General features: G+C 48.0%; 1 protein-coding gene across 2 annotated transcripts; it reads right to left on the bottom strand.

Moving 5' to 3' along the window:
- Nucleotides 1–580: 580 nt before the first annotated feature.
- Nucleotides 581–21072, bottom strand: qkib (QKI, KH domain containing, RNA binding b). Of its 2 annotated transcripts, none has more exons than XM_076167606.1 (7): nt 20508–21072; nt 15313–15452; nt 11989–12105; nt 9649–9792; nt 5426–5513; nt 4951–5281; nt 581–2768 (listed from the first exon to the last, which is right to left on the bottom strand). In XM_076167606.1, the coding sequence occupies exons 1-7, from the start codon at nt 20647–20649 to the stop codon at nt 2678–2680; spliced, it is 1053 nt and encodes a 350-aa protein (XP_076023721.1). In that variant the 5' UTR covers nt 20650–21072; the 3' UTR covers nt 581–2677. The 2 variants fall into 2 exon arrangements, with proteins under 2 accessions (XP_076023721.1, XP_076023720.1); XM_076167605.1 differs by lacking the exon at nt 581–2768 and having other exon boundaries at nt 4167–5281; nt 20508–20666; nt 20941–21072.
- Between the last annotated feature and the right edge of the window lie 420 nt (nt 21073–21492).

Here is a 21492-nt window from a genome sequence, read left to right as displayed (position 1 = left end):
GAGGAAGGAGGTTACAGCTCTGAATGTCCCCCGAATCCCATTAGGGTGAAATGGCTGGAGGATCATGGAGGCCATGTTCTTGTGGGGATCCATGACCTTTAACCTATGTTGACGACTTTAAAGTCTGACGTCTGTCCTCCTCCTCCTCCTCCTCCTCCTCCTCCCCCCCCCCCCCCCCCCCCCCCCCCCCCCCCCCTCGCCCCATCGGCAGCAAACACACACAGGTTTACCGGTTGCACCTGAGCACGACCCGCCGCAGACGGACAGCGTCTGACCCGGCGTGTCACCGATGAGACGTAAATAAATCCTAGCTGGCGACTCTGTTACAGACGTTATCACCGACCCAGTGGGCCGGAGTGTTTTCAGAGTTTAGACGTGTGAAAGGAGTTAATCAGAGCGACGGGCGAGTCAGACGAGGCGGCGGCAGGTCAGGCTCAGGTATTTGTGCAATTTCATCAGATTTGTGTTTCATTAATTTAGTCAGTGTTACCTATCCGTTACTTTGATAAATACGTATTAAGGTTTGACCTTTTTTAGTAACGAACCCTGCATGAACAGTCCTTACTTTGGATCCAGAACCAGTTTGATTCTGAAGGACTTTTGGGCCATTTTGAGTTCAAGAGGCAAACCATTTCTGCTGATGGACAGTGTGGAGCTCAGCTCAGACTAAAGCTGTGAAAATGTGTGATCAAGAGAAGACACGCCCACAAGAACGCCTTTGATCCCATTCTAGAATAAAACTCAATAACAAAAGTGACTTTTTTGCTAATTTGTCGTAACGTAGTAAAGTGCTGAATAAACAGGAAGTGGAACCACTGAGACAGAAAGATGGAATCTGACTGACAAACAGGAAGTGAGCCCTAAAGCATCCAGATAAAAGGGGCGGATGTTGGCGTGTGTATCGGCCTGTGTGTGGCGTGACGGCAGGACTCCACACGGATCAGCAGCAGAAATGTGAGATTCCTCCTGAAACCGTCAGGTGATCACTGATCGATCGCTGACATTTCAAACTGTTTACAACCTTTTCACCGACTTTGTCCCAGAAGGTGATCGCCTCTTACGCCACGTTCACATCTTTTGTTGTTGCAAAAATAAACCTTGGACGCAGAACGCAGTAACCAGTGATGTGACTAGCTAAGGACTTAGTGTGCCAGCTAGCTGCCTGCGTGTTTGGTACGTGGTTTGATAGCGAGCTAGAACGTTAGCGCTCGTCTGCGTGACGAAAATTGTGAAACTATATTGAAACCTTTTTGCATCATAAACAGTTTGGTCTCATTTTTACTGAACGCAGGCACATTTCTTTCCAAATCTTAATTTAAACCCAACGGACGTCAACTTCCTGTTAAGCTGTCAGGCGAAATCTCTCCACAGGATTGAGAAACAAACAGATGTGAACGTAAAGTAAGAACACGTATGTACGTATGTTACAGGCTAACACGCAGAGGGGAAAGACAAAAATCTAATAAAATGTCTGACTTTCTAGACTTTGTGCATAAATGCAGATATCTGAGGTGAGGTCATGGAGTGGAGAGCTTCTGGCTTTAGTGATCAGTTTGACATTGGGGTGGATCGTCTCATTCTGTCATCGTGTGAGCTTTGTCCCTGCACGTTCCCGTCTTTGTCCTAAGATGGACTAAACGAGCTGAAGCTGACGTCATCTGACCGAGGCTACGAGCTCACCAGAGGATTCCCTCCTGACGGGCCGTTACTTTAGACCTAAAGCCTTCTAATCAATGAGCGGCAGCCATAAGGAATCATTTGAAAGGAATCAATCCATTATTTGTCATCAATATCATGGCAGATCCATAAAATCCTCAAAATAACGGAGCAGAATGTAGCAGGTTTGTTTTTGAAACACATTAAAGTATTTGTGTTTCCAGCTAAACAGCAGAAGCTTCATTGCGTAAATTCTCAGAAAACGTCAGCATTTCTATTAAAGAAGGCGGGGTTTAGTTTAGTTGTTGGAATGTTATGGAGCAGTGTGAGGATGTTGGATCACATCCCGACCCCCAGAGACTCGCATGGTGAATGTGGCGGAACAGAGGCAGGCATCACCATCAAACACCAGGACTGCGTTTCCCAGAAACCACCTGTGCTCTGCTGGCACTCAGACGGGGTTTCTACAGGCAGGAAGTATCCCTAAAGAAGGACGAGCTGTGGAGATTTGAAGTACCGGTGCTCCAGCCTTGGATGGTTGCTAAGAGATGGGATTCCCTGTCCTTTTACTGATTTCACTCAAATCGGGCCTGAAGTTTTGAACTTGACCTGAACGTCTAAACTACGAGTGCTGTCCGAGTCTGATTAGACCAGAGAGACGCGTAATGTTCAGAATATGGTATCAAACTGTAACTACACAGGAAGCTTCAGGCAGGATCTGTTTCATCTTAGTGCAGCTGTTCCCTTTTGAAGCAAACCTGAGCACGGATCTGCATCTCAGTAACGATGTGACATGAGCCTGTGTGGCTCTGACAGTCAAGCTAATAGCCTCTGATTATCATCATGGAAACTCTCAGAAAATGTCACCGTTTCTATAAAGAAGCTTCAGTTTCAGGTGTAGTTGTTGTTGTTGTGACGTTCCGGTGCAGTATAAGGGGGCAGGGCCACAGCCTGACCCCCTGGACTGGACTGCTCGGAGTGGTTTCTGGGAAAAGCAGTGATGGAATCACAGAGAAGCGGACTAACCTCGGTCTGCGGTCACCATCCTTTGGTAAGGATGGACTCGCAGCTCGTGCCTTCGAACTTTAGCGGCCACTGCACCTGCACCAGACCGCAAACACCACAAAGCAACGTTATGGAAGACATCCATCTGTCCACACCGTCGCATGACAGTCCAACACACGTACGACTACAGTGTACACACAGAAACACATCTAAATAACACACTATGCAAAAATCATTAGAAAATACATATTAAGGCACAAAATTATACTTATTCTCATTACAAAGTGAGATTCATGACTCAGGGAGGGGGAGGGGCTTTCAGATTGAGGGTTAAAGGTCAAAGTAATGAGCCTGTGTGTTGTTGTGGCCTACAGTCTGTTTCTGGATGATGATTCAGCGTGACGGGACCAACGTCCGGATCACCGACAGGCGACAGACTAATGATCCGGAATGTCTTAAACCATGACGTCTATGTTCCATTGTTCGGAATTTTTGTTGATTTTAAGACATTTAGCCAGCGATAACAGCTGTTTTCTGATGGGAGGTGTGTGTGTGTGTGTGTGTGTGTGTGTGTGTGTGTGTGTGTGTGTGTGTGTGTGTGTGTGTGTTAGCTCGATTCCAAACCCATTATTATTGAAATTTGATAGATGGTTGGCACAGGTCCAAAAGAAGAACAACCAAATGTTAGCGCCAATCTGATCTCCATGGTGATGGGAACAACAGTGGGAGAAACGTGAGGCACATTGATCTCCTGGTTTGTTTGTTAAAGGGCTTGATCTTGTGAACTGTTTGTGATAAATGAAGTCGCGTGGGTTTGATCACTCATTTTAGCTTGTTTGTCCTTGGCAGAGGTGTGAGAGCTAATTCCCTCTTCTTGGTTTTTAATGGTAATCGGCTTCTGGCTCGTGTTGAAATTGTTTAATCAATCATTGTTCAAATAGGAAATAAAATGTTTCAACACCTTCAAGAGTTTGAATCTAATTTGGATGAACTTGTGGTCACCTTGTTTGTGCGGCGCAGCGTGTCATCCTTTATTCGTGTTGCTAGACGACAGCGAATCATCTCCGGCAACAGACGAGGCTCAAACATGAGTTGCTTCCTGCATAGTTAGCAGCAATCTGAAAGCCCCCGTTAGCATCACATGGTCGCACAGGCGTCGCGGCCACAGGCTTCCATTCCATTAAGGGTCGAGTCCTTGTTACAAATATCACAAGTTATTCAGGCATTTTACAACCACTGCAGTACAGTGAGAGAAGCTGCGAGTCACATAACGTCAGGGCGAGCGTGAGGATGAAGTGCATCGGTTCCAGTTATCTCATCAGTTTCTTCAATTTTAACTTAATACTGACGGAACCTCTCTGTTTGTAAAGCACAGAGAGGGAAGCTTGGTAGGCACGTTGACAGTAGTACAAACGTCTTCACTCAGTCAGACTACAGTGGAATTACAGTGAACGGCCCAGAGCGAAGGAGCGTTACAGTCCCCCCCCCCCCCCCCCCACCCCCGACGCAGCAGCCAAACAGCCAGTACCGTACCTCAAACGCCTCGTTCACCAACGCCGCTATGCCATTTTACATTGACCGGGAGTGAGACGATACATTCTCCCACAAAGCCAACAAAGCTTTCTGCTCATTAATTTTACCACAAGTGACCTTTGTATTGAGCTCATGTCCTCCCATCAGAGGTCCTACTGACAACTGAACACACCCCGTCCAGTCGCCTCCATCAGGACGCTGTTGCCACGTGTTACAGATGGCGCGTAAACAAATCCTAATACTTCCAGACTGAATCTGTGAACGAGGCAGAAAAAAAGACCAGGTGTGTGTCTGACTGCCCGGCGGGTATTTTCATGGTATCTTAAGACCTTAAAGAAGGCCGCTGTGTGTGTGTGTGTGTGTGTGTGTTAGCACTGGGAGCAATGAGGGGTCAATATGGATCCATCAGTACCCTTTTAGCCTTTGGTGGGGTAACCTGAGGGACAGAATTGGGGGGGTGGGGGGTACCAGCAGACGGACGGCAACCTTTTCTGAATCTTCTGTAGGACAGGTGTCAGCAAAGTCCCATTTGCTGGCGCCTGTCTTAAGTCTGTCTGCGGGGCGTGGCACCTGGCCCAGTTTGACTCTGAGGGTTTGGGCTGCTTGTGTTTAGGAGGAGTGGCGTTAAGTGTGAGGAGAGGCGTGGCCAGGGAGGCAGTGAGGTGCTTGTTTTTCATTTAGGAGGTATGCCTGAGGAGCAGCGTGGGGGCGGGGCTCCATTGACCGTGGGGGTGGTGGTGGGGCGTAGGAGGGCAGTCGCAGGAGCAGGGCTGGGCGGGCTTACCTAACACCCCACTGGTGTCCAGGGGGTATTCCAAGATGGAGGCCGGTGCGGCCAGAGCGTACGGGTAATCGTACGGCGTGGCATAGATCAAACCCGACTCTGCACCTGGTGGCATCAGGGCTGTGGCCCCGGGGTGTGGCGCCCCGTTGGGCAGGACAGTCTGGATCTGGCGAATCAGGGGCATGAGGGTGGGGCCTGCAGGGGCGGGTGTGCGCAAGGCTGCAGGCGGGGCCAGGACAGTGTTGGGGCCGGCGAGGAGCCGAGGAGACTGGGTAGAGGCTGCAAGAGAGAAGGCAAGGGCGGCTGCAGTGAGAAAAGAGAACAGGAGGAGGGATGTGGAGGGGAAGGAGGAGGAGAAACAGCACTTAGTTAGTATCTCACCACCACAGCTTCAGTTAGCATGCCAGCAGTTAGCATAGAGCCATACAGCACTGAGGAGTATCTTACGGGACTTGATGTTGGCATCGCGGTACGTCCCGTTCAGGATGGCCAACTCCATCAGCTGCATCTTCTTCAGACTGTCCTCCCCCTCCGCCTGAAACACACACACACACACACACACACACACACACACACACACACACACACACACACACACACACACAGGTGTGATCAGGCTGCTGCAGGAATAATTGAGTCACACACACACACACACACACACACACTCGTCCACACCAGAGCAACTCAGCAGCAGTACAAAATGTCTTCTTCTTTCTTCTTCAAAATGTGGGCTTGTCTAGTTATTGTATTGTAGTTTCAGCTCTGGGACACACACAAACACAAACACAAACACAGACACAGACACAGACACAGACACACACACACACACACACACACACACACACACACACACACACACACACACCCCTCCTTTGAGCTTCATTGACTTTTAGACACTTTGACGTGCCAGAATGTCTCGCTCTCTCTCTTGATGGAGACAGGAAGGAGGAGGTGACGCTCTGGCTCTGGACCAGAAGAGAGAGAGAGAGTGTGTGTGTGTGTGTGTGTGTGTGTGTGTGTGTGTTCTCAGGAAACAGCTGTACGCACCAGGGTAGAGACATTCTTGGAAAGAAACGGAGACAGACAGACGGATGGACGAACAGAAAGACACACGCACACAAACACACGCACGCACATACAGACACACACAGACAGGGACAGACACACAAAACAGGAAGATGCACAGACAGACAGATGAGCCGATAGATAGACGTATAGGAGTGGTAGAACTCAGCGGTTAAGTGATTATTTGGTTTCAGTTCAAGTTTGGATTTCATTTGTACCCTCAAACCTACTAACTGCTAACTGCTAACTGCTAACTGTGACTGCTTATGTTAGCTTATATAGGTCTTTGTATTTTAACTTACTCTACTTTATTTTAACTTAAGTGTTATTTGGTCTGTGTAGCGCTACAATGCTGCCATGAACACATCTAACATGTTTCTCTTAACAGAACATTCTGGTGATTTTACAACATTTCACAATTTCAGGGATATTTCCACCTGAACTCTGTTTGTTTCTCATTAGCTCCATCAGTGTGTAGATGTTCTTCTTGTCTTCAGCTCTGTAGGTCTCTAATGGACCCTTATGGATCCATGTGCTCCTTTCTTCTACAGCACAAAGTTCTGCATTTTGCTTCAACACTTTTGAGCAGAATGTGTAGAATTCTGCTGGTAGGAAGGTGGAGGATGAGGGGGAGGGGCTGTCTGTGACTCCGCCCACTCTACAGTCTTACAGACTGCTGTCGTAATGCCAAGATTTGATTTGAATCACTTAAAATCAATCCCTTTTTTATGGTCTTGGATCTTCATTCTGGACTTTGACTTCCTAATACATTTAAAAATACTTAGACATCCAATTATTCTGTGTTGTGATTTTACTGTAATTACATTTTCAAATGATTAAAATGATGTAGATTCTCAGTTTAAGGTGCAGAGAGACGAGCTGACAGGAGAAACACACACACACACGCACACGCACATGCACACACACGCACACACACACACACACACTGTATTAATTATACCTGGAGGCCCTTCTTTAATTGGTCTGACTTCATTAAATGATTAGCACATTGACATGCAATTCCCATGTTCGCTTTGCCATCAGTTGCTTAGTGCCGCCATAGCAACAAGTGACCAATTAGAACAAGATCTGCGCAGCCTTTTTCATTGTCAAACAAACAAGTCACCAAGATGCCAGAGGAGGAGAAGAAAGCTCTGTGAACTTTACCACTCACTGCCACAGGGGGCGCCAAACTCTAAAGATTACATTGAGAGTGAATTACATTGAGAATTAGCAGCAGAGGAAGAAGTTTAACACACAGTGGTGATCAATGAGAGCGAAACAATGGAGCCAGCGAGCAGCACAGGAAACGGCACAATAACAGGACGACCCTGTTATGTAAGGGTCACACTACAGAGACGTGTGTGTGTGTGTGTGTGTGTGTGTGTGTGTGTGTCTAATATTATCCAGCAGGTTATTCTGGGCTCAGGGTGTGGACAGCTGCTTCCTGATAGGACAGGACATGGAGACATGGACTCTCCAGTCTGATACTGAGTCCTCCAGTCTGATTGTCTTCTTTAAGCCTGAAGGCAAAACTATTCTCACTGAAGATGGTTCAGTCTGTCACTGAAGATGGTTCAGGAAGTTTCCTTTAGGCGTTTGTGACCTTTGACCTTTACTGGGGAAGTTGTGCTGGTTTCTAGCAGCCTGGTCCAGAGGAGAGCAGACCTGCAGCTCTGTTTGCCGCTCTGCCTCTCTGCTCATTTCCACAGTAGAGACACGTGAGGTCAAAGAGGACAAACACTCCTCTGACTGCTGTACTGAAGCTGAACCGTGTCACTCAGGACTCTAATCACTGAGCTCCATGAATCTGGACAAAATGATCCAAAGCGTTCTAATGCAGTGGAATGTTTGATTCCGCTGCAGGGAGGCATTAGCTCAGTGGGTAGAGCTTCTGCTTGGGAACCGGAGGGTCGCCGGTTCGTGTCCCTGCCGAGGTGCCACGGAGCAAGGCACCGAACCCTGGGGGGGGGCTCTGTGTGTATGTTTGCTAGGGTTTGCTAGTTCACCAGGGTGTTTCTGGCACCTGTCATCAATGAGCTGTGTGTGTGAGGGATAAAGTGTGTTGTCGGGTAGTTGCACCTTTTCACAGCTTTGCTAACCTCTTAATGAGCTCATTAACATACATGAAGATCATCTCACCACCTTCACTCTCAGCAACAACAAACCAACTTCTGAACAAACTGAACTTTAGGAAGTTTGTTTGGTCTTTGAGTAACGCCACAAATGTTCCTATTCAGCTTTAACAAGGAACAAATGACACACACACACACACACACACAAACACAAACACAAACACACACACACACACACACACACACACACACACACACACACACACACACACACACACACACACAGAGATGCATGGTGCTGGCTGGCATACACGTGTCACATGAACCCAGTTGTGTCTCATGTCACAGTCATTCAACAGTAAGATGAAGATGTCAGGTGCTCTTCCTCTTTTCTGGCATGGCGACACAGAGCTCCTCTCTTCCTATTGGTCATGTGACATGGAGGAAGTGAGAGTTTAGGAAGCGAGGCTCAGCAGAATCACTGCACTTCCTGTCTCCTACACACACACACACACACACACACACACACACACATACACTTCATTGTAGATGAGAGTACTGACAGCAGCTGTTTGTGTTCCTGACGTTAGCATGTGTAGCTTTGTGGAGCTGGACAGGAAGTCAGCTGCTCCACATGTGGATGAAGATGAAAGCAAATCTTGTTTTCTCTTGTCAGGCTCTGTTTTGTCTTTGTCGTTTCCTTTATGGTATTTCATCATTTTCAAAAGCCTGCTGTGAACGCAGAGCTGATGCTCATTTTAATCTGTTTCCATGGTGATGCTCTCCTAAAGAATGTTCCTCCTGATAGACAAACAGGTCAGGTCAGCAAACATCTTTCCTACCTTTCTTATTTCAAAGGAACTTTTCCATGGTGTGCTACGTGAATTAGCCTTCACAGCTAAACTGCAACATGGAGGACGTGTGAGACCAAACACCAGCACGTCTTCTTAAACATACATGTCCTCAGAAACGTGTCCAAACCATTTGATAAAGATTTGGCTCCTGAGTTTGGATCACAAACGCACACAGGTTTGGATCAGAACCATCTCTCACTTTACACTCCACACAGATAGACATGACGGTGTGTGGCACTAATTACCCCCCATACTGACACACATACTGTGTCTGTCAGAATCTCTGCACTGCCCTTTCACTGCTGACATCACCTCTACTTCAACACACACACACACACACACACACACACACGGGCACATGCACTGTATTAAGGGAGGTCCTGTGGTTGTGGGAGGCCCAGGAGCAGCAGGAGGAGACGGTGAGGAGGCACACAGGCGTCTCTCTCTCATCAGTCGGCCTCAGTGACGTCGTCCCCTCAGTTTTATGTCATAAACATTGTCAAGTAAATATTCCCTGGCGTTCAAACGTGAGTTGTCCGTGTTTGCGTGACTTGAACCCGTCAGCATGCGGTTCAGGCTCAGCCCTGGGGTTTCTGTCAGACTCAGTAAAGCAGATGCCAGGGGGCGCAGTCACAACATCAGGGGGGGAGTGGGGGTCAAAGGTCATGTGACTCACCGCTGGAACCAGCAGCTTGTTGACCTCCTCCACGGCCCGCTTCAGTTTGATCTCGGCCCGGTTCTGGGCGTCCTCCACTGTGATGAGGACGTGCAGGTCCTCGTTCAGATGCTCCCAGTTAGGCTTCCCTCGATTCTGCTCCTCCTACAGGAAGAAGGGAAGAATTCAGCTCCGCACCGTCTTTATTCACTCATACATGTTCTTAACCTGACCAGAACCAGAAGACGAGGCAGAGTGAGGCAGAGTGAGGCAGAGTGAGGCACAGAGAGGCACAGAGAGGCACAGAGAGGCACAGAGAGGCACAGTGAGGCACAGAGAGGCACAGAGAGGCACAGAGAGGCACAGTGAGGCAGAGTGAGGCAGAGTGAGGCAGAGTGAGGCACAGAGAGGCACAGAGAGGCACAGTGAGGCACAGTGAGGCAGAGTGAGGCACAGAGAGGCACAGAGAGGCACAGTGAGGCACAGAGAGGCACAGAGACGCACAGTGAGGCAGAGTGAGGCAGAGTGAGGCACAGAGAGGCACAGAGAGGCACAGAGAGGCACAGTGAGGCACAGTGAGGCAGAGTGAGGCACAGAGAGGCACAGAGAGGCACAGTGAGGCACAGAGAGGCACAGAGAGGCAGAGTGAGGCACAGAGAGGCACAGAGAGGCAAAGTGAGGCACAGTGAGGCACAGAGATGCACATTGAGGCACAGTGAGGCACAGAGAGGCACAGAAAGGGACAGAGAGGCAGAGTGAGGCACAGAGAGGCACAGAGAGGCACAGTGAGGCACAGTGAGGCACAGAGAGGCACAGAGAGGCACAGTGAGGCAGAGTGAGGCACAGTGAGGCACAGAGATGCACATTGAGGCACAGTGAGGCACAGAGAGGCACAGAAAGGGACAGAGAGGCAGAGTGAGGCACAGAGAGGCACAGAGAGGCACAGTGAGGCACAGTGAGGCACAGAGAGGCACAGAGAGGCACAGTGAGGCAGAGTGAGGCACAGAGAGGCACAGAGAGGCACAGAGAGGCACAGTGAGGCACAGTGAGGCACAGAGAGGCAGACCCTGACTGGAGGAAGCAGAGGGACACACTTGTCTTGACATTATGTCTCTCTGTCTGCGGAGAATCACCTTGTAAACTTTCATTACATATTACAAAGTGCATTATTATTAAGTGAAGGCTCAGAGATGGGGAGGCGGTTGCCGTGGCAACCTGGTACACCTTTCATCTTGTACTTTATAAAGAGGAATGAGCGAGACGGAGCGAGAGGGAAAAGATGAAAGGAAACGTAATGAGCTCTGAATCCAGACTGTCACACAAACATCCCATAATACACCAGGCTCAGTCCCTGTTCCCATGGCGATAACATACGTGTTAGTGTCCCGAACACCCACAGACAGACGCAGATGGACACACACACACACACACACACACACACACTGATCCAGGTGTGTAAATATTGTCTTTGGTTCTTCCTCAGTGGGATCAGCAGGGGCGCCCCTATAATAACCTGAACCAGCTCCATATCTGTGAGCGCCCCCCGCAGGCTGAGGGCTTCAGTAGGACAGGATTGAGTTTCTCTGCGGGACGAGAACTTAAAGATGTTTCACCTCTGTGACTCCATCTGTCTCTGCTCCTGCACCTGCTCACCGTGTGTGTCTTCTCTCCTCTCCTCTTCGTCTCCTCTTCCCTCATTCCCTCTTCTTCTTTCTCTTCTCCTCTTTGTCATTCTTCTCCTCTTCTCCTCCTGACCTTGTTTGACTGATCCTCTCCTAATCTTCTCCCTATCTTGCTTCTCTCTCCTCTTTTCCTCATATGTCCCCTTTTCCCCTCAGCCCCCCCCCTTGTTTTTCCTCTCCTTATCCTCGTCTCCTCATCTTGTTTCTCTCTCTCCTCTCCGATTGTTTCTCCTCCATCTGGTTTCTTTTGCTCTCCTGCTGTTCTTTCTGTCTCACATATCACTCTTAGCATAGCAGGTGGCTAACCTCGTTACCACCACACACACACACACACACACACACACACACACACACACACTGATCTCAGTGAGAAAGACAGAAAGACAAACAAACAGAGGAGTTTGGTGTTTTCACAGCAGTTTGACCTGAAATGTTTGAAATTGTTTCTCTGTTCTTTGCTTTATTATTCAGTCGCTGCTTTCATGATGCGTTCACTGACAGTCTGTTAACTGTAAGCTGGTGGCAGATCTGGATCTTAGTTAAAGTGATAAATCTGTGTTACGCTCCGACGACGTGATGCATCACGTTTACAGACGCCTCCTATTGATCGTGTCCATGTTGGCATCTAAGACACAGTAAGGTGTGTGTGTGTGTGTGTGTGTGTGTGTGTGATAGTTACCTTCTTCTTGTCTCTCATGGAGCCCCGCCCTCTCACCATGATCTTACAGCCAGTCTCCGCCTCAAGCTGCTTGGCTGTCAAACCTCGAGGGCCGAGGATTCGACCCACAAAGTTAAACTGAGAGAGAGAGAAGGAGAGGGAGAATGAGAGAGAGAGAGAGAGAGAGAGAGAGAGAGAGAGAGAGAGAGAGAGAGAGAGAGAGAGAGAGAGAGAGAGACTGTCAGGTAGATTTAGTTCTCTACATTTCTTTCCTTCACTCGTCGCTCCGGTAACATTTCTGATTCCAGCCCTCTCTCACTCATCCTGATATCCTGTTACCGTGACGACCACCCCATCTTAATCCAGGCAGGGCATTTAAGTATATTGATCAGCAGAGTACTTAACAGAGTACTTAAAGAAAAGCTTTAGTTTGTTAATCAATGTCAATAATGAAGAAACGGATTACTTCCATTCCTTTACGTGATCAATAACCTGTGATTAGCTCCGTTTGAATGGATCTGATTAGCTGCATTATTCACTCTTTGGGAAGATTCAGAGCCTTTCATCATCTCAAAGCTCCTAATTGTCCATGAGCGGCACCAGTAAGCAGGCGCTCCTCTTCTCCTCTTCATCAGCATCTGCATGTATTGTGGCCGAAGGTAACAAACCGTTTCTGTGTCTCGGACGTCAATCAGAGCAGAGCTCACAGGGACAGGCTGTGCAGTGATTGGTTAGAGTCCCAGCGACAATTATAGACGTAACACACACACACACACACACACACACACACAATAATAAATAAACACAAATAAATAATTACATCAGGGAATCCTCTGTTCACACAGCAGGGTGTGTGTGTGTGTGTGTGTGTGTGTGCACCAATAAACATCATTAATTAACCTTCATTAGTGGGGCAATGATCCTGAACACAGCATGTGCCCCCCCCCCCACAGTACTGATCAAAGTCAGCCTGATCCGATCCTTCAGCTTCAGCCTCTGAAACAGAAGGAACATGTCTGACTCGAGGCTGGGCCTTAGGGGGCGGGGCCTGTAGGGGCGGGGCCTAAAGGTGGTGATGTCAGCCGTTGTGGCTCAGTGCCCACTGTGGCTCAGTACTTATCAATCAACCATTGTATTAAAATCCCCAAACTTTCCGAGCACATTCCTATCCTCATCCTCATCCTCATCATCATCATCATCACTTTCCCAGCATTACTTCTTGAATGAGGAACCTCAGACGTCTCCATGTTTGTCTCTCTGTTCTCTTTCTCTTCATCACTTCTCACATTGTGCTGCTGCTGCTGTGTCTGGAGCGGTCACTTCTTCTTCTCTCCTTCTTATCAACAAACAAACTAAACACACCATGCTTCTCTCTCTCTCTCTCTCTCTCTCTCTCTCTCTCTCTCTCTCTCTCTTTCTCTCTCTCTCTCTCTCTCTCTCTCTCTCTCTCAGACTTTGACCCAGTCTGTAAAGGACAGAGCCGATGATAGATGACAACCACTCAGACTGGACTAAACACACACACACACACACACACACACACACACACACACACACACAGAGAGAGAGCTTTAATTAAAAGCTTTGTCAGCACGAAGCCATGAATTATATTTATAGTCTATTCCATAATGGATCTTGGTGATACTGAGTCCAGTCCGTCTTTATGTCTCCGTCTGTCTGACAGGTAAATGGTCTCTGTGTGTAGCATGTGTGTGTGGGGGGGGGGGGGACATGGGAACAAATCTTCTTATTGATCCGTTCAGGCTGAACGGCCGTGTTGAGCCTTGGAGGCGTGGCTTTGAGACGCTTTGTTCTCTGTACTCTGGCGTGGATGACCTCAGCGGCATGCTCGCCACACAGGGCGGCCATGTTGGACAGGGACGGCCCAGCGTCTGTCCCTGCCTGTGTCCTGCACAGCAGCAGGAGGATCGAGGACGATCTGCGTCTTCTCTAATGAAACCACAATGTGGACCAACATGAACACCAACATGGCTCCTACAGAGTTTTCAGGAGGATCTAGACTAGTGTGGTCCAGACTGTGAGTGGGAGGGGCCTGACCTCTGGGAGGGGCCTGACCTCTGGGAGAAGCCTGACGCAGCTCTGAACGCCACATCACCACAGGTCCCGTGTTCTGTTGTCTTCCTGTCTGTCCCGGTCGTCTTCTTGTTTATTGAACCGTAGCAGAAGTAGAAGTGTATAAACGATTTGATTTAACCCGAGTGATTGAGCTGAGCCTGAGCAGCATGTTGAGTTGACAGTGACCTGAGCTCCTCCGTAGCTCTGCAGGGGGCCGACCGAACCTTTGGGTGCTTCCTCCTAAAACAGGAAGTCTGAATCTCCCACTGTTTCAGTTCCACTTTGTTGTTTGCTCTCTGTTCCCTCTGTTACTCATCAGTGAATGGACAACAACATGGCACCCTATTAATAATGCTGTCGTCATGGCGATGCCTCCAGTGTCACCCACCAGCAGTGACTGTTTACAACCGACCAAAACCACCAGGTCAACCAATCACAGCAGAGGGACGTCCACCAGTTTCTGACCTTTCGTGGTTGTAGCGGCTGTGTGTGTTTAGTGGTTGCCATGGTAACCAGGGTGTTACTGAGGGCTGTGCTAGTGTGGTGCTAACTCTGTGCTTTAGCATGTGGTCACTCCAGTCAAGCACAGTGGCTGCTCCATGCGGTTACTGTGGTGTTGCTAGGCTGCTGCTGCTGTGGGCATGCAGATGAATTACAAGGACGTTGTGTGTGTTGTTACTATGGTGTTGCTGGGCAGATTGTAAAGCCGGTGGCTCGCAGACGGCAGCTAGGCTCCGCTAGTTACGCCGCCCCAGATTGTAGCTAACTTGCAGCGCGTTCAAGTGAGACACGGCCACTTTCCATTTTGTAGCGTAAACATTCTGTAGTTCTGAGAGCAGCAAAGAAAGAAACAACAAGCTAAGCCTCCAATCACACACACACACTCCACAGGATAATCAACGTTTGTGTGTGAATCAACACTCACACACACAGATAAATCACAGAAAGCAACCACACACACACACACACACACACACACACACACTTTGACCACAGAGGAAAACTGATTAGTTTGTTGGTGATCTGATTATGTGTATCAGTATGCAGCTCCTGTCCTGCAGCAATCACACTAACAGCCCATAACCAGGTTACAGCGTCTGGTACACACACACACACACACACACACACACAAACACACACACACACACACACACACACACACACACACACACACACACACACACACACACACACACACACACACACACAAACACACACACACACACACACACACACACACACACACACACACACAGAGCCTTGTCTTACATCAGGATATTCCTTCACGGGGACGTAGAGCTTCTCCTGCAGCTGGACCACGGGGCCGACGGCGTCTGGCAGCTCGCTGCTCCTCTTGTCTGAGCCGTTCAGCGTGTCGTTGTACATGTCCTTCCTCACCCGGCTGATCTCTGCAACACACACACACACACACACACGTCACATTAAGATTCTACACACAAGGCCTCAGTCCAGCTTCACTCACACACACACACAGCACCGTAACTCCTATACACACACACACACACACACACAGAGGAAGTGTAATAAGGTATGAAGGATAATTAAAAGCTCAGACTGTTTTAATATTTCATAACAGACATTTAATCCTGCAGAGCTGCCTGACCACACACACACACACACACACACACACACTCCTGATTGTAGTTTCCTGCCTGACAGTCGACACTGAGGGGAGAGGAAGAACACGCGTGTGAGCGTCCCACTTGCTGATCGCTCTTCTATGTTATGACAACCAGAGACAGAGCTCCACAGAGAGGCAGAGCAGTAACCAGAGCTGCAGGTCGGCTCTGCTCTGGACCAGTAAGGTCAAAGGTCACGTGGACAGTTGAGCCTGATGGGTCGTATTGTGCATGAATCTGAAGCAGGAACACATGACCTCATCCTGAGCCAATCAGGAGCCAGTACAGGCCTCGGGGTTTAGGCTAGCAGTGTTTGTGCTAAGCTAACTGTCCTGCAGTCCGGTGGCACCTGTTCAGCTGGTAGGGGGCGCTGTTCTGCTGTCATAGGTGAGTTCAGACATTTTGCAGTGAGTGACCCTTCCCCTGGGTGTGTGTGTGTGTGTGTGTGTGTGTGTGTGTGTGGTCAGACGGTGATGATTAAACTGTCAGGCTGATTTATGGCTGCTGTTATTGCAACCTTTCCCTCACCACAACACAACGCTTCTCTTTTCTTTCTTTTAGTGGTTTGTCAGCTTTGGAAAAGTCCTCCGTCCAATCAATTTCCTGCTCTGACCCTCAGGCATGGCTCGCTACACGGCCCGCTGCACACACACACACACACACACACACAGAGCTCACAGGCGTTATGATTCCATGCACAGTGACGGTCTGATATCTGAGCTGAAGCTGAAGCTGAGGCTGAAGCCGGCCGCTCCATTGTTGTGTGAGCGGTGTCTCTCTCCCTCTGTGCTCAAAGTTCAGCCAAATTCAGCTGTGACCCCTGTGACCTTTAAAAGGTGCAACCAATGAGAGACGAGGTGTGTGTGATGAAGTGGAGGAGCAGCCATGACCTCCAAACACAACAAACGCAACAAACAGGCTTCATTCTCCCCCAGATCACAGAGTGAAGCTCCGCCTCATGTCTGCAGCATGAAGCCTTCATCTGAGGACGACACCATGACACCACACACATTTAACACTGAAGTAGCTTCAATGTAGTAAGCTACTTTATCTCAGGCTCTTGTTGTGAAGCCAACTGCTTTATGAAGATAGTAGCTTGGCTGCAGTTGAACTACTTTAGAGTGGCTTTTAGTTTGAAAAGGCTGCTTTATCAGAAAGTAGCTTCATGCTCATCATGATGCTGAGGAGGAGGAGGAGGAGGAGGAGGAAGGCTTCACACCGAGCCACCACCTGCTCCTCCTGACCTGTGATCTGACAGGAAGTCCCCTTTACTGAATGTAGTGACCCTGATCGATACGCTATCATGACGATCAATATCCTGAACGACAGACAAAAACCTGATCAATATCTGACTATCATCATGTGATCAATACTGCTGAACTACTGCAGCGACTATGAGACTATGATGTCACTGCAGGCACACACACACAGACACACACTCTCAGTCTGTGATCATAATAATAAGAGATGTCCTACATAAAGCTGCCAGACAGCATCTCCTCCTGGAGCCAGCCTGTGTGTGTGTGTGTGTGTGTGTGTGTGTGTGTGTGTGTGTGTGTGATGATATCATACACATCCCAACATACACACAGGAAACATCACCAATGTGAATGTTACGTTATATGAATGTTGTTTTAGTGTTATTTAATTGTAGGGTGTGTGTGTGTGTGTGTGTGTGTGTGTGTGTGGGGGGGGGGGGTGTAGACACATACAGCCCCCCCCCCTTAGTCACACTCTTCAGGATTAAACAAGCTCGTTATGAAAAGCAGAGCGTCTTTAATTTAGCTTCTTAGTGAGAGCAGATAATTGAGGTCATTGAGGGTCGACCATCACAATACTGAAACTCTGTCCCTCTGTCCGTCCCTCCATCCTCTCTCCCCGTGTCCCTTCGTCCCCTTGACAGACAGCTGGACCCCCTGGTGAGTTCCCTGTCTGATCCCTCCGTGGTGCGTTCATGGTCCATGTGAAGTTTGTTTCAGGTTCACACCTTGTTTGCCTTCACGTCCTCAGACGACCTCAGACGTCCCGCTTGTCTCCATCGTTTGTCTTTATAGTGTGAGGAGGTCAGAATGCTGCGAGGTGATGTGATTGTCTGTTTGGACGCAGATCAGCATGAGGCGCTCTGATTGGCCGGTCGGGAATCATCAAACGTCCCGTCTTTATTCTGACGTCAGCCTGTCGGTGTGGAGCTTCTCTGCCCCTCTTTAGACCAATCAGAACCAAGGACACAGACCAGGGGGGGCGGGGTTTATTACTGAGCCTCACACTGGACCGGAACTTTGAGGTTTCATACAAGAGTGTGTCCAGTGTGGCTGTGAGTCATGGACGGGAAGTGACAGAGAAGAAGAGAGGAAGAGAGGAAGAGGAGCATGTTGATGAGCTGCCCTCTGACCTTTCATCCACATGTTTGTCCCTTCTTTGCTGCTGGATTCACACACACACACACACACACACACACACACAGACACAGACACAGACACACACACACACACACACACACACACACACACACACACACACACACACACACACACACACACACACACACACACACACACACACACTGCAGTGCTTGGACCATTACAGCAGCACACAGGGACTCAAGCCAAAGGGAATTCTGCGTATATTGATTTTGCTCACACACACACACACACACACACACACACACTCTTCATTTTAGCTTCTAAATTAATTAATTAGATCAATTAAGTGATGAATAGCTGCACTTAGTGTAATTGAGAGAGGAGAGAGAGAGAGAGAGCGATGGAATGAAAGTAACAGAAACGGAGGAGAGAAACGTTTCTGTCCTGATTCTGCTGCGTTCAGGTGCTGCTGGGAAAATGTCAAACCCAACGCAGGGCCCCAAATATATGGAACCTCCGCTGAGCAGCAGGTTTACAGGAGCTTCATCTGTTAGACTTCAGCAGACACACAGATATGAAGGTTATATGACCTCATACATATATGACCTATAGGTTAGATGGCCTATAAGGTTAGATGATCTATAGGTTCACGGTCGTAATAAAAGGTAGATTGACTTTTTACACGTCTGCTAGTTGCAGAAAGGTTTTGTAACTTATTGGGAAATCATTATAGGATTTCTGTATTAGAGGCATTAATGTGTTTAATTTATAATCATTTGAATTTTTCTGACGGATATGAATGATTTTGAGACGATCATATCAGATTTAGGATGAATAATCTCTGCTCCTCTTTACTGTACATGAGAAACAAAGTCTTCCAGATGGGGGGGGGTCTCTCTCTCTACCCCCCCCCCCCCCTCTCCCTTTGCCCCCATCTCTCAGCTCCAGATGTTTCCAGCTGCCTCGTTAGTACCTGGTTAGTATGTTCACACGTTTTCTGATTAGCTGCTTAGCTGATCTCTGGATCTTCACCTCTGTTGAACCAGAGGAGTGATGTCAAATAAGAATAGGAATCTTGTGAAATGTGATCAAGTTCACAGAACATCACAGAACGCGTCCACGTTGCCAGAATGTTCCAGTTTCCCTGCACCACAAATGATTGAAAGTTTCCTGGAACTTTAAACGTCTCATTTTCTGAAGTGGAGTTCAGAAAATGATTCATTTGGAGGAAATTCACAGAGATGGCTTTGAGTCTCGCCGCACCCTTGTTTTGTCTTTCTGCTGGGCGTGTAGCTTCAAACGTCCAGCAGATGAATAGAGACGCCTCCTGTCTTATTTATAATAAATATAAACATCTCAGCACGGTGAAGTAAACAGTCGGACCCAGGTGCTGTTTGTAAATTGTAGTTCTAAGCTTGACTTCTATGTGTGTAGTATAAAGTAATATCAGCCCTGATGTGTTTAACATTGAGCTCAGTGACTGTAAGTGACACTGCCTGATTGATAAATCCTGAGCCACACAGAGAAACCGTCTCTCTACACTGGAATGTTTAAATACAACAACGGGCTCACAACTTATCAATCATCGCTGATTCCACCAGACATGGTGAGAACAACAATTTAGTTTTGTCTCATTTAGTGCCATGGATCTGAATGTCCTGCTGTTCTTGAGGTGTTGTTGTGTATGAACGTTGATTGATAAGTTCTGAGCTGGACACACACACCAGAGCAGGTGTGTGATATTTTAGTGTCGGAGAGTTCCTGAACTTCCCAGGTCCTCAGGGAACCCAGACTGAGAGTGAACTAGATGGACAAACTACATCACTGTGCAGCGTCGGCGTCCTTCCTCTGCTTCCATGTTGTGGCTTTGAACTTGTTTCATCTTATTCGGCCCCTTAGACTTTCACGTCTTTGCAAACATGAAGAAGGCTTCAGCAGGAAGCCGTGATGATGACATCATCTCAGCTTTACAGAAATTGGGGGGGGGGGGGAATCAACAACTGCAGCTCCACATTAGATTCTAGTTTCAGAACAATCAGCACTATCAGGCAGCCTGAGGGACATTTCTGATGAAAGTGAGCTTTCAATCTTTTCTGAGCTCTTGCTGTTGATTATCATCATTAAGATGAAAGTCTGACCTGAAGTGTGATGTTAAGTGGAGGAGGGTTTATGTAAAGCTTATTGCTGAATGTGGGACGTTTGGGCGTTCAGAGGAAACTATGAACTTTATAACTCTTTATAACTTTATTTCATTTATAAATTTGTATTTTTTCTTTTTTTTTCTTTTTGATAGGCCGTGAATTTTATAAATCTCAGTTTCTGAAAAATACAAATAGTGAGGCAGAATCCTTCATTAACCCTTAAATGGCTCTCCTCCACATGAGCACATTTCTTTAAGTTAATGTAGAGAAATCTGAAGGAGAAACTTAGAGTCTCCTGAGATGGAAGCAGAGACACAGACCTTCATCCAGCAGCCTCTCCAGGTGGTGGAAGATGCCGCAGAAGTTAGGCAGGCTGCTCATCAGCTTCTTGTCGTTCATCAGCTGCATCAGATAGTCCGGACTGGGCCTGGGCTTCTCCTTCCCCTCCATCTCCCCCACCATGGTCCACAAGAAATACTCTAATAAATACACGCAATTCAAAAAAGTAGAAAAAAATCACTGAGGCTCCTCTGCGTGTGGAGGAGAAAAAGTAGAAAAGGATGAAACCAAAGCAGAGCAGAGGACAGAGGTTTGTATCTCCTGCTGTTTTCTGTTTAATCCCACAAGTTAAAAAGAGAAAACCCCGCAGACTCTGAACTCCCGCCGCTTCTCTTCTCCTCTCAAACTGTAAAGGATCGGGATCAGGATCGGGATCAGGTGTAAATCCGGGTTCACTCCGGCGCTTCTCCTCACCCAGCAGCTCCGGGTCTGCGGCTCCTCTCCCCGTCTCTCTCCTCCGGAGCTCCCCGGCGCTCAACGGCTGTCTGTCGGCGAGCAGCTGCTCGGTCCCTCCGCTCCGCTCCTCCACACACACTCACGCACACACACATTCACCGACTGACAAGAGTCCGCGGCGGAGGAGCAGACGGAGTGTAAAACTGAAGATAAACACACTGCGGGCTTCCGCTGGTGGCCTTCACAATAAAAGCACAGCGTCGTTACTATAACAAAACCCAAACTTACACCGATACTCGTAATACAGAAGTAAGAAAGCTCGACAACACTAACAATGACAACAATACTCTGATAAGGAAGGGAACATTAACACGGTTACAAAGTCAACGTCAATTAAAATAAATAAATAAATAAATTTAAGAGGAGTGAAGTTTTATACAACAAAGAGTTCGATTATTTGTAGATTGAGTAAGTGATTGATCTCTTTTTTTTCCACTTGCCACCAGACGGGCAAACATGAAATGGGGTTTCCAGCGTAAAGCAGCTTTTATTTTGAAGGTGTCCAGCTTC

Source organism: Genypterus blacodes, unplaced genomic scaffold (genome assembly GCF_046128005.1).
Source record: "Genypterus blacodes isolate CSIRO-AG114 ecotype Tasmania unplaced genomic scaffold, CSIRO-AGI_Gbla_v1 ptg000164l_1, whole genome shotgun sequence".
In the NCBI taxonomy this organism is placed as follows: domain Eukaryota; kingdom Metazoa; phylum Chordata; class Actinopteri; order Ophidiiformes; family Ophidiidae; genus Genypterus; species Genypterus blacodes.
Note: the sequence above shows the minus strand (reverse complement) of the source record. Positions and strands in the feature narration are given on the sequence as shown.

What these genes read in the sequence shown, in the direction of transcription:
- qkib (XM_076167606.1), bottom strand. Translation starts at nt 20,649, where the DNA reads ATGGTGGGGGAGATGGAGGGGAAGGAGAAGCCCAGGCCCAGTCCGGAC. An exon ending in CCATGAGAGACAAGAAGAAG is followed by an intron (nt 9,793 to 11,988) that starts GTAACTATCACA and finishes TTCTTCCTGTAG; the next exon opens with GAGGAGCAGAATCGAGGGAA. An exon ending in ACAAGCTGCTGGTTCCAGCG is followed by an intron (nt 5,514 to 9,648) that starts GTGAGTCACATG and finishes TGTGTGTTTCAG; the next exon opens with GCGGAGGGGGAGGACAGTCT.